The sequence below is a fragment of the Paramisgurnus dabryanus genome, chromosome 1, assembly GCF_030506205.2.
Source record: "Paramisgurnus dabryanus chromosome 1, PD_genome_1.1, whole genome shotgun sequence".
Lineage (NCBI taxonomy): Eukaryota > Metazoa > Chordata > Actinopteri > Cypriniformes > Cobitidae > Paramisgurnus > Paramisgurnus dabryanus.
The window spans coordinates 16,598,667-16,612,655 of record NC_133337.1 but is presented as its reverse complement, the minus strand read 5'-3'; the positions used below and the strand labels follow the sequence as shown (position 1 = coordinate 16,612,655).

At 39.1% G+C, this 13,989-nt stretch overlaps 1 protein-coding gene across 3 annotated transcripts in view; it reads right to left on the bottom strand.

The window, feature by feature from the left end:
• The window catches only part of tbc1d22a (TBC1 domain family, member 22a), a 150,884-nt gene that overhangs the window by 55,860 nt on the left and 81,035 nt on the right, over positions 1 to 13,989 (bottom strand). For all 3 annotated transcript variants that reach the window (XM_065263442.2, XM_065263444.2, XM_065263443.2), the window contains one exon: positions 2,436 to 2,511. In XM_065263442.2, coding sequence (XP_065119514.1) covers positions 2,436 to 2,511 — 76 coding nt within the window. The remainder of the gene's footprint in view (positions 1 to 2,435; positions 2,512 to 13,989) is intronic.

Here is a 13,989-nt window from a genome sequence, read left to right as displayed (position 1 = left end):
CCAGTCATAAGTAGCACAGGTATATTTGAAGAGTTTGGTTCCAAAACGCAATAAATCCATTTTAAATAATTTGGGTAAAAATGTGTTTTCTACTAAGAAAGTGACATGATGAAAATCATTATTTTTCTGTTACAAACTTTCACATAGCATCTTTAGGTTATAAAAACATTCAAAATTGTAATGCATAATTAGTTTTTCCAAAGATTTATTGATTATTAAAAAACGGATTGTTTTTACTTCAAAATGCTATAAATCTATTGAATCAATATATAAATGTGCATTCATCTTTGCCATGTTATATTCATTTAGTTGATTATTGGTATCCACTGATTAAAAAACATAAATAAACATTAATGGCATTAATCAAAACACTTACTTTGTCATATTAAGAACACTGTCATTGCTGCTGTCATCCTTGGGACGTCATCGCTCGGCTATCAGCTGTAAAATGTTTTGGTCCTGCTCGATTTTTGTTGACTTTGAGTAAAATAATGGAAAGTTTTTCATAAGATCCTCTGGGGTCAATGTGTTAGCATGACAGAAGCTTGATGCGGTCATGTGAGAACAAGCAACAGCCAAAATTTTTCCTTCGCCTGAGTGCCTCTCACGTAAATCATTCGATTTTGATGGCTTGCGTTTCTTCCCCGCCACAGAAAACCACTACAGGTTAATAAATGCCATCAAATATTATTTTGTTTTTGTTAGTTTGTTGATCATGAAGTACAAAGTAGATGAGGAAAACTAGGATTCAGTGTGTATTTAAAGCACTGCCATTATTGTTTACAATGCATGGAATGGTGTGCTGTGATTGGTTAAGCAGATTTATTGCATTCTGCAAAGAAGGAGGACTGGCGTTTGTCATGGTTTGGAAAAAAGGGAGAAAAGATGACAGAATAATACAGCAATATTAAATTTTGACTTTACTTTTTAATACCGACCAGATACAATACTGATTTTGGCGGCAACTATAAAAAAAAAGGTCATTTATCACTTTTTGGAACCAAACTCTTCATTTGTAGCAATAGCCAACTATACATTAAATGGGTCACAATTATTGTTTATTATTATTATATTTTTTGTCAAAAATCATTAGGATGTTAAATCCTAATCATTAGGTTGTTAAATGAAGATCATGTTCCATGAAGATATTTTGTGAATTTTCTACAGTAAATATATATAAAAAAGATATTTATCATTAGTAATATATCTAGCTTAAGACTTTATTTGGACAACTTTGAAGGCATTTTTCTTAATATTTATATTTTTTGCACCCTCAGACCTAGTTGCATCTCAGTCAAATACTGTCCTTTCCTAACAAACCATACATCAATAAGAAGCTTATTTATTCAGATTTCAGATGATGTATAATCTTGACACTCATGACTGGTTTTGTGGTCCATGTTCACATACTTGCATGTATTTGCCTAAAGATGGTTTTCTTTCTTTTTAAAGGGGACATTTATTGGACTTTTTTAAGATGTCAAATAAAACTTTGGTGCCTCCAGAGTACATATGTGAAGTTCAAGCTCAAAAAACCATATAGATAATTTATTAAAACATGTCAAAATTGCCACTTTGTAGGTGTGAACAAAAATGTGCCATTTTGTGTGTGTCATTTAACATGCAAATGAGCTGATCTCTGCACCAAATGGCAGTGCCTTGGTTGAATAGTGCAGATTAAGGGGCGGTATTATCCCTTTCTGACATCACAAGGAAAGGCAGATCTCAATTACCTATTTTTTCACATGCTTGCAGAGAATGGTTTACCAAAACTAAGTTACTGTGTTGAACTTTTTCACATTTACTAGGCTGATACAAACACTGGGGACCTATTTATAGCTCTTAAACATGGAAAAAGTATGATTTTCAAGATATGTCCTCTTTAAGTTAATAAAAAGCGTGCAATTTTTTTGTATCACGTCACTGACTCTGATGTTATGTTGTCATCAGCTGCTTTTTAACCTTTAAAATATATTTAAAAACCTAGAAGACATGAAAGAGTTTCTATTAAGGAAAAACTAAATAAGAGTGGGGGAACTATATATGTGTATATCTCTATAAATCTTTATCTCCTAAACAGACACAAAGTGAGTGAGGCAAAAAACATCAACACTATTCTCTGACTGCAGTCTTTCTCTCGGAAACTAAAGCAATCATTGGGTCTAATGCAGGTGGAGGAGATAGAGGCCTCGTGTGACAGGAGAGGAGGGGGTTTCCTGTCTCTGAGAAACGGGGATTGAATTCTGATTACGGCCACCTAATAGAAAGTAATGAGAGAGGCTTATGCTCGGGTGCCTTTTGCTTTCCTGGCCAGAGCAGCGAGCGAAAGGCCAAAGCACTGCTGCCCTGATTGGGGCTGACACTGAAGGGGGACAAGGGGGTTGCTTTTTAGAGAAAGAGGACAAAGTAGGCTGTGCCTCACTGAGGGTACGCACCATCAATTCGGCTGACCAACTCTTCCAGTGCCTTCACTTTCCTCTGGATCCCTGGTTGGGCGAAGGTGTAGTTGTCCTTGAGAAAAAAAAAAGAAAAGATGGTTACATAAAATGTGTGTTTACTGCAATGTGGCTATAAAATGCTATAACATTAGTACAGTACATGTTATAAACCGTAACCAATTGTTAAGTAAAAAGTTGTTTGTACCAGGTAACAAAACAGGCAATAAAAACTTTCCTACAGAGGTACGCTATCAGAAAAATTATCAGACTATGTACCACAACTGTCACTGGGAATGTACCCTTTCAAAGAGGACAGCTGTGCACATAAAGAGTTTATATTAATACTGTATAAGTCTCTCAAAGGTTTATAATGGTACTAAATGTATTATAGATATAGCTTGTTTACATATTTTGACCATTTTCTCTAACAGTGTAGGTGTAATGATACATTTATTCTACAACACTTAAGTAAAGGTTACACCAAGTCTGTGAAAGAAGAGGTGACGAGAACAATGTACAAACAAGTAAACACAATGACGCAAATAGAGGACACAGACAACAGCACACACATATGCACAAGCATGCATACATGCACCATCACACATCCACACTGAGAAAAAAAATATTGCGCTGGCAGAGCTTAACTGCGTGCTGGGAATAGTGATCCCTATAATTAAGTGATAATATTCATCAAGGTCCTGTGGCCCACAGTGCAGCTTAATTACCACATTCATTTCAGCCTACGTTAAAGGCCCTTTCTTGACCAGACAGCTACATAAGAGACCCCCACCCACCTCCATCTCTCCCTAAACCTCAGTGGGACTTCCGTCTGTTCTAGCAGCGGAAGAAAGCACAGTCTAGCTATCTAATAAGCACTAAGCGAAGGTTCTGCTGTCGAGAGCCAGCGTAAAACAAGCAGTTGGTTAGGGATGATAAATTGGGTGGTTTACTACCGTGCGATTGTCAGACATAGATATAAACAACAGAAGTTAAAGGCCTATCGTTCACAGCACTGATGTTGTGAAAGACATCTAAAGAGAGCGAAAAACAGGCAGGGTGCGGCGCGAACTGTTCTGCGGAAGAGATATCCTACCGTAAACAGGTCCCAAGATACATGCTGTGAAAATGGACCCCTAAGCTAAACTGCGGAAAAGGTGTAGTATGTGACAGAGAAAGTTAATAACTGAGAAGGTCATACAAATGTCTGTCAGGACAGATTACGGCTAAAAAAAGCACTTTATGATTTCAGCCCTCACACACTAGACAGATAGCAACATACAGCCGCGGAAAAAAATAAGAGACCACTCCAGTTTTGCATTTAATCATAATTTCTTATACATGTTTACGAGCATTTATGTCCAATGTCTGTTGAATTCCAACAGAAGCAAACGAGTGACACGAGTGGATACAAAGACATATTAAATATGTGATTAAAAAGAGGGTTATTCCATAAAATTTTAATTAGGGCTGCTCGATTATGGTAAAAATCATAATCCAGATTATTTAACCCAATTACTTAATACATACATGAATAAAACTTGATAAATACATAAGGATTACTGCTTTGTGTTCGGACTTTGGAGAGACGCGAGAGCGTGGCGAAGCAGCACAGCTGCTTAGGGATTTATAACACAAAACAAAATGACAGAAACGGCGCACTAACCAAATGACCTCGATTATCTTGTTTTTGCAATTGAAATGGGAATGAATTAGACACGAGTGAAAAGAGCAGGATAACTCTCTAGAAAATGTCCTGTTGTGCTGTTAAGTGTCAGAATAGGAATGCCAAAAAAGATGGCTTTCATTTGTATAGAATACCATCGTCGAAGACACCATTTGAAGATAAACGTAGGTGTTTATGTTTGCAATAAGCCCTTAAACTGACAGACTTGAGCGATGAAATCATCTGGAAATCTATTAAAGGGATAGTTCAGCCAAAAATGATATTAAACCCATGATTTACTCACCCCCAAGCTGTCCGAGTTGCATATGTCCATCGTTTTTCAGACAAACACATTTTCGGATATTTTAGAAAATGTTTTAGATCTTTAAGTTGATTAAATGTAATGTTACGGGGTCCACGACCTTCAAGTCCAAAAAAAGTGTATCCATCCTTCACAAAAAAATAAATCCAAACGGCTCCAGGATAATAAACAAAGGTCTTCTGAGGGTAATCCGCGCAGTGTTGTTGTAGAAATATCCATATTTAAAACTTTATTAACATAAATAACTACCTTCCAGTAGCGCCGCCATCTTAGACTCCTCTGTATTCAGGAGAGAGTATTAGCGTAGTGTACGCACTTTTCTTAGTGACGTATGACAAATTCGAAGGGCGGGGGCACAAAGCAGCAGCATAGTAGCCTCCGTAGACTAAGATGGCGGCGCTATATTTATTTCAGAAATTTTCCTGAAATACATGTAAAGACATTAACACTTTGTTATTGAGAAATTAATTGAAACTTGTTTTCTCTGCAGTTTTCAAGATTGGAAAACACTGCATCTTTTTTGTTATTTGGACCATGATTTCCCTTATAAAATTTTCAGTAAATAAATTCAAATATAAAAATTATTTTCTATAAGGAACTTGGCAGAAATGTTCTTAGTAGTTGGCAGAATGAAAATATAAATCTTTTTACTTCACACCTATAAATAGTAAAGTAAGAAAAACTGAAAATAACCTTGAAGTGGTCATTTATTTTTTTCCGCAGCTGTAGATGTGGTTTAATATCAACAGCACTATTACTATGACCGGAGAAGAGCTACCTTAATCTTAATGAAAGGTAGGTGACAGTTTGAATGACACAAAATGTAACATCTTATAAATTAATCTTATATCAATAATGGGGACACCTTCATAAGAACTTGTGAAGCTCATTTACGGGCAAAAGAAATCTGTAATGTGGCACAGACTATATTTATTATGAAAGCAAGCCTTTCTCTTTGCATCAAAATGTGCTGATATTAGTATCATCTCGATGGCTTTTAGGACAGTTACTCCAATCAATTTTCACTTGATCACATCTAAGTGGCTGTTTAAGAGTCCAAAATTTGTCAAGAGGTAATGACTGTGGGAGTAATTATACTCTTTGGACAATCATCTTAATTGGTTGCCAAATACTGCAGTTCTCTCTGTCTTGGCAACCCTAACAAGAGCACATCTTCTGGAGTGAACACAGAAAATCCTTTTCTTAATCACTCCGTAACTTGCAAATACAGACGGAGAGATATTGTGCGTTAGTGTCGGAGCAGGACGGCAGCTCCATCTCTGAAGAGGCTTCAGAGAGACAGGACACTTTAATGTAGCCTGGGAGCAGCTGAGGCGGCAAACACGCCACGAGGGGAGAGAAGTCATTAACCGATAAACAATTTCAGCTGTCCTTCAGGCTCAGACGTGCAGCCTCTGTGCTCCAGAGGTGCCTTAGATGAATACATGAATAGCTGGATCCCGACCATTAAAACTGGCCTCCTCCACTTCGCTGTGACCTCGAAACAGGACTTTCAAAGAGGCAGCACAATGAGGCGGCGCTGAAACAGATGGAGCGTCGGCCACCGAGTTCGTGTTTGCCCTACTTTTACAGGTCTGCACCTAATCTTAAGCTGGAGCTCTGACCCTGGAGGATGCTTGTGGCTCACTAAACATTAACGCTCCATGCCAGGCTAATCTATCTCTGCAAGAGTCCCTGAGAGTTAGGGCAAAGCGGCCGTGCTGTGGGGAAAGGAGCGAGAGTCACGACTTGAGCTGCTGTCACAATCAGGTCAGATCTGAGTACATGTTACTAGGCCATCTCATTGACAAAACACAGATCTTGGCTCAAACATCCTCCTACATACCATACACTATGCACAGAGTCAATTGTAACTCAGAAACGACACCCCAATGGAATACAGGACTACCAATTTAACTTGAATTTTACTGGATACAGCTTCAGATAAAAATCAACTGCATGGAAGAAATAACGAAATCTTATTTTTCATTCTTCGTATGTCATGCATCTAGTACATGGATGCAATGCAATTACCTCTGAGACAGGAATAGTGGGTCAGTCTTAAGCATGCGTTAAGCTTGCCCAGAGACTTTCATAATTACATCTGCATTATTAAAGCAGCCTTAATAAAGAGCAGGTGCTCTTACACACAGAGGGCTTTAAACTATGGTGTACTTGCAGCAATATCATTTACATGAACCGGCAATGATCCAATCCGGAAGCATCTGGAAAAGCAGCAAGGTAAGGTCTGACTTATAACTTATAACATGTGGTAAAAGAAAGGTCCCTGAAGATTCAAGCAGGTGTTACATTATTAGCATCATTACTTTCTAAGGATTTGATCTAAGCTTTGCGACATTCTTTTTTGCTCACTCCACCTTTTATCCAGTAAAGTGATTGGTGCTTCCTAACTAAAGCTTTTTTTGTTGATTTCTGTCCATCACTCAGCCTTAGTAAATCACTAATCTCCCCTTGACACTCACTACAAAAGGACCCATGCTAGGTAAAAATGAATAAAGGTTTACTGAACAAAAAGGTAATCCAAGATCAATAAAAGAGAATGGTGACTTTCCTGTAAATAAGCGATAGAGCGACTGTAAGTCTAAAAGGATGAAGGTCAATCCTTTGATAAGAAGTGCTAAAAAGACATTCCAGATGCAAACAACCAGACTGCTGAAAGGATCTGCGACTGATGACAACCTCTGATATCCCAAACACATAATAAGACCTCAGCTTTGTGCTTTTACGCTCTTTCTGTAGCCCCTAATGCATTTCCATTAGTTTGAGAAGCCCAATTTCCTCTCTCCGTCGCTTTAGCTTTTCCAGGCAAACAGATGCGAAATAACACAACAACACAGTTTATGGGCATCCAGGCTCTGGAACTTTTAAACATCACAATGTCAATGTTTGACTTTACATCCATCTACACATTGTCTGTTTTGGAACCTAACATATTTACTTTAACTCTTTCCCCGCCACTGACAAGTTAACTTGTAAATTAAAGGTGCTCTAAGCGAATTCACGCGTTTTAGACCATAAAACATTTTTTGTTACATACAGCAAACATCTCCTCACTATCTGCTTGCTTACTGCCCGCTGATCAAACTGTAAAAAAGCAATCTCTGTAGACAGCCCATGCTCCACAAACTGCAATAAAAACACAGTGGCCAAACCTAGCACCACGAAACATAACAAAGTGTTCCAGCCAATAAACGACAAGAAGTATTTGGGGGTGGGGGTTGGCGCGTTCATGAAAGCACAGAAGGGAGGGGGATGAGTTAGCTATGCTCCGTTTGTTTGAAAACAGTTCAAACATCAACAAAAAGTGACGTCTCACAGATTCGCTTAGAGCGCCTTTAAGAGTAAACGCTTCCCTGCCAATGACGAGTATTTTTGGCAATCCGTAATACCGCTATTATCCACCAACCGCAACTTATAAAACTGCCCTAGGGCAAACGGCTCTATGTCCGTGTATGTTTTGAGGATCGCTCTGAATCTGATCTCTATCAAAAGTCCTTCACAAAAAGGGAATTATCTTAGCTTTTTGCTCAAATTTTGGTGGTTCAACTTTTGTGAAAATCATGAAAAATGCTTGCGCTGGCCGGCTACTTAAAAAAAAAAACGCTGGTGGGGTTAAAGGGGTCAGTTCATACAAATTTTTTAAGATGTATAATAAATATTTGGGTCCCCAGAGTACATATGTGAAGTTTTCGCTCAAAATACCATATAGATGACTTATTATAGCATGTAAAAATTGCTACTTTGTAGGTGTGAGCAAAAATGTGCCGTGTTTGGGTGTCCCTTTAAAATGCAAATAAGCTTATGAAATGCAAACGCTAATCACCAGGTTTGTTAAGATTGAAACTCAATTGTGCGGTCAATAATTTTCTTTCTCTCTCTTTGCACTAAATGGCAGTGCTGTGGTTGAATAGTTCAAGGGGCAGTTTAAAGGGGAAGTCCAATCTAGACATTTTAGCCTGTTTATCACGGGTAATTTATGTCCACTTTGCATTATACATGAGGAAAAATAAATAAATTTGCACGATTTCGATTATTAGATTGATAGTGTGTTGAAGCGGAATTTTCGTAACGGTCCTTAATGGACACAATTAACCAGAATGCACTGCGCGAAACTGAGTCATTAGCTCCACCCACTAACCACTGTTCGATGCAGTCGTCAGGTTTGTTTGACTTCATGCGGCGCCGCAGGAACCGACAGCTGGATGACGTCAAGGTTCCGCGAAAGGGATTTAAAAGCAAACTCCTCCGTATGATTTCGCGAATCGCTCTCGCGGTACTTTGACGTCATCCCGCTGTCGATTCTTGCAACGCCACATGAAGTTGAACAAGCCTAATAACTTCTTTTACCGCTCAACTAGCTCTCAAATCAACTCAAGTCAACTTGAAGTTAGCCGGCAGACGAACCCATCCAAAGAGTAACTCCGCTTTAACCGTCTCTGAGGGGGAAATCACCAAAGCCCTCGATAAAAGATGACTAGAACCTGTGCAGTATGTGGATGTAAGGACAACAAATTCAGGCCACCGGGAGTTTTTATTGTTGACATCAACGCGACCCTCAGCTGACCCACCACTACACTACTTTGAATATGCAGCCAGCACTTTCGTCAGGAAGATTTTGAGTACTGTTTTCAGCCCAGTTTTTCCGCGGACTCAGGTAATGTAAAATTGTTAAAATATCTAAAACATCATTTGGCTTAGTTGTTGCTTGTTTTGTGTAACTACGGTAAACATACTACGTAGAAAGTTATTATCATGTTGTTGTTATTATAAACACGAGCAAAGCAAGCTAACGTTAGCTCCTGTGCAGCTGTCAATCAAAAACGTTATCATCTACTGTCAATCATCTCGCCTCAAGACCCGCCCCCATTTAGAACATTCAGAATTAATGTAGTCGTGCATTTTTCTTCCGGTGATTTGATGACGCGTCAAATCACCGTTACTGTAGCAGTTAAAAGCTTTAATTTTTTTATGGAGTTAGTACATTTGATGGCAGCACAATCAACTACACATATGGCATGAAATATAGTGTTGGAGGATAATGTTGTTTTAGGGTGGACTTCCGCTTTAATTATAATAAGATCCCCTTCTGACATCACAAGGGGAGCCAAATTCCAATGACCTATTTTATCACATGCTTGCATTGTTTTATCAAAACTAATTACTGGGTTGTTGTTTTTCATATTTTTTAGGTTGATAAAAGCACTGGGGACTAGGGTTGCCGCGGTGACGTTATTTTCCCACCAGTTAATCAGCGCGTCACAAACCCGGTGATCCCGGTATCACTGGGTGAGAGGGGCTTATAAATGTGCATGCAGACGTGCGCATTTTACTTTCACTTTTGAATTACTCAACTGTTTAAATGCAGTGCTTGCGTACGCTGCGTTAAATCGCGTATGAATTTGCGTGCAATGCGAGTGCAACAGCTGGTTTACTTAAGTGCTTGAGTCAATGTGCGCAGGTAATTCTCAAAGAACCCGCCAGTCCCAAGCAGAGCAACCGGCTACTTCTCCATAAAGCGCTGCTTGAATGATGGGTTTCTTATTTTTCTTGATGAAAAACACAACAACAAAAAGATCTTGCTTATATTAAACATTATATATGTATATTATAACAAAAAGTAAGTAAGTAACAAAAGTAAGTAAAAGCAAGCACGCGGCTTCTGCCATCGTCTGGTCGGTCAGTTCGCCTCGCAAAGTCTGACAGAAATAAATGAAATCTGACACCTGCTGCTCTGTGACGTGATGCGCGTTCAGCTCCGCTGAATTCAGACAGCAGACACATTCAGTTGTGTTTGCTCTCTCTAACGAAACTAAATGATTTAATTAAACGAAAATATCAAAACGACGGTGAAAGACGGTTTCATATTGGAAAGGGCAAGTGATCTTATCGGTAAAAGGCGGAAGCACCAATTATCACCTTTTCACAGACTATCGCGGCAAGCCTACTTGGGACCCAATTATAGCACTTAAACATGGAAAAATCAGATTTACTTTAACTTGAAAGGGTGGTGTTGTTTCAATAGAAAATGCCAGAATGGTTTTAAGATAACATGAGGAGAATTGCTAACAAACTTTTCATTTCAGGGTAAAGTACTCAAGAGTTCATAATTTCTCCTCTAGTAATTTTTCAGCACAGAAAACACTCATATCATCATGGCGGAGCAAAAGATCAGTTTGAAAGGGTGCAATCACATAAGACAGCAGTATACATGTGTTGTGTTGGCCAGAGGCTGATAGATTTGCTTTGTAAAGATGTGGTTCAGGAGTTTACCGCTTCCCTATGTGCAATCTTAAAGAAGAGTTAATGAGGGAGGTTATGTGGCAGGAAGAATATGAGCGACAGGCTGCACTATCCTAGATCTGAGCGAGGGGCTCAGTGAGCCGCGACGGAGGCATACGGCTGTCAGTAAAAGAGGGACAGGAGAGAGCAGCAGCCAAGCAGAAAACTCAGCTTTTCCTCCTGCCACATCCCCGAGAGTGGCTGATTGAATATAATTGGCAGGGGGACGAGAAAGATGACAGAGGCTCCTAACCAAAGAGCGGCCCCTGCTGCAGCCCTCACGCAACACAGAAAACACGCGTATAAAAAAAGTTTCTTTCCTCGGAGCAAAAAAATGGCAACTGTGTTCCTGCTCAAAGTCACATTATCTGCCACAATATGAGAAAACAGCCTCTTCTCGCTTGAACAACAGTTCAGAAAACAACCTTACTGTGCACAGGGCCATGTCGGCCCTGGAGGATACAAATAAAATTACACACCGGTCCAACAGTATGATCTTTACAGAGAGAGCAAGAGTAGATAGACAAAAAGCGAAAAGAAGAGATAAGTTTGAATGTCTCAAGAGCACTATTGAGGCGGTATTGGAAGCTCGCTGACTGGTATGTTGTAAGGGCGCTTGGCTCTGCATGAACAAGTGAAGGACAGCTCGAACCCTTTGCTCTGAGAGGCACCCAGCTGATAAAGATGAAAGAGGACCACCTCATCTGTATTCTACGACAAACCCTAAGGCACACTGACAAATTCACAAAAACCACAGGATGCGTTTCCTGCAAGAGGTCTGACATTCAGTGTAAGTACTTCAAGGATTGCGGATCGCGTGTCGAAAGCTGGAACCCAACTTGGCATAAGTGTCAAGGATCAAACTTTAATCAATGCTAACTGTGTAATAGATGGAAGAACAGGCTGGCAGGCAACTGTCTGAACATGTGTCAATGTAATCTGCAGCTTTGCACTTTCTATCAATAAAACGTTCCAACGAAGCAGGGGACCAATTGGCCAAATCAAATTGTTAAAGCCTCAGGGCCCATTTGCTTCAGTGTTCTTCACCATTGCATGCAAATATTTATCAAATCACCCAATCTTTATTAGCTCCGCTGGCAATTAATTTGTCCTGGCTGTTTAAGCACTTTCGAGAATGGTGTTGACCTGGTTGGGGAATAACAGATGAGGGAGATAATAAAATGGATAGATTACCTTGAGGCCTGCTCGCTGGAAAATGCATCATAGACCGTTTATCTTCAGCTTTTATTGCCTATGTAACACTGGATGCAATAAAGTGTAATACGGCAAGTGGGGGCCTAATGGAAACTAATGCAAAATAAAACAATATTTGCTTCTCATCAGTAGACGAATGATTAACAACTCCCTTTCTTCTTCCTCCTTTAACTAATTTCACACATTCCATTGCTGCATTTGACACCAACCCCCAAGAGCCGCGAGGCGCAAAATGGTCGCAAATGGTTTCATTTCTTTTTCTTTAAAGTTGGCGTATAGAGAAAAGAGGGAGGGCGAGAAAGCCAGGGAAAGTGAAAATGGGCTAAATAAGCAAGAGGTTCATTAATATCACTGAAGGTGCATTTTACTGACAAAGGGTCTCGAGAGGCAGCTATTTATTTAGGAAATTAATAAAAGTGAGCATTTGCCCCAGTGTAAATGCCACTTTTTGTCCACAGCAGCAGTTCTGAGCATGCCCCACTCCACTCCGCCGTTCCTCTGACCTTGGTTCTAATTGCGTGGCAGATACTCGTGAGAGCACGTTTCCCCCTAATGGTTTATAAACAATTTTAAAGGGGCTGCGCTCCTATACAACCTTAATTAGTTTATGGTCCTCTGGCTCACAGCCCTAGACCCAGATCCTGCTGCTGACGGAGGAACCAGTAGGGGGTCTAGTGGTGGTGCATTAACCGTACTGTGCAGGACATTAACGGGGTCCTGCACTTTCTTTTCTAGGTAACATACATAACACAGAGAATTTATATTTCAGAAAGGACAGAAAACACATGGGTCACACAAGATGTTAATTTTTTTAGCACCAACTGCCTCAAGAGGCACTCTCTGCCATGTACATACTGTACTAGTACACAGTCATCAAGGCTTGCTGTGAGGGGGGGATGTTTTCTTTACCCATGCACCATATGAGGAGAGACTGTCTATGCACACGCAAAACACACACACACTGAGACTCTTCTTAGCGCGCGCACACACACATATAATTTTTTTTTCACACACAAAATAATCTGGGAAAATCACAGTCTCTGGCTGCAAGTATTCTTCTCATAAACAAAGTCGGTTGAATTGAAAAAGAAACTAAATGTGTATCAACATATTTAACTGTGCAATAAGTCGTAAAGTGACAGCAGCATATTTAACATGTAACTCATGTTAATTAACAACAAAACGCAGCTTAAACAAAGAGTATTTAATATTTTATTCTTGAATATGATGCAATGTTATTTGCATTTAAACATTACATTACTGTAAACAGCACAATTTTTCCAACATGAATAATAAATGAGCAATGATGCTGAAAATTCAGCTTTAGCTTCAGGAATAAATTATATTTTTGAATAATGCTCAGATAGGAAACAGTTGTATTCATTTGCAATAACATTTCACAGAAAATATTGTTTTACTGCTCTTTTGATTAAATAAATGGAGCCTTGGTGAACATAAAGAGACTTCGAACATGCATGATTTATGTTTTGACAACTAAAATTTCTATTTAATAAATTTGTTTCAATTTAATTTCAATTTCAAATTAATAAACTGCAATTACAAAAAATCAACAATCAATCAATCAATTGATTAACATCTACAGGGGATCTTAACCAGAGTTTTTAAAAGGCAGAAATTGGAGTACATTTTTGTTAAAGGGGACATATAATGAAAATTTGACTTTTTGTTTAAGTGCTAATTGGGTTTCCAATGATTCTATCAACCTAAAAAACATGAAAAAGATCCACCCAGTAGCTTTGTTTTGATAAACCATTCTCTACAAGCATGTGAAAAAATAGGTCATTGAAATTTGGCTCCCCTTGTGATGTCAGGAGATAATACCACCCCTTAATCTGTACTATCCAACCACGGCCCTGCCATGTAGTGCGGAGATCAGCTCATTTGCATTTTTAAGGACACACAATTTTTTTCCTCTATTAATCATAATGTTGCACCTAACCTAAAATTCAGGATAATTAGTAGGGATGCACCGAAATGAAAATTCTTGGCCGAAACCGAAAACCGAAAATGAGGAAACCAAGGCCGAAAAA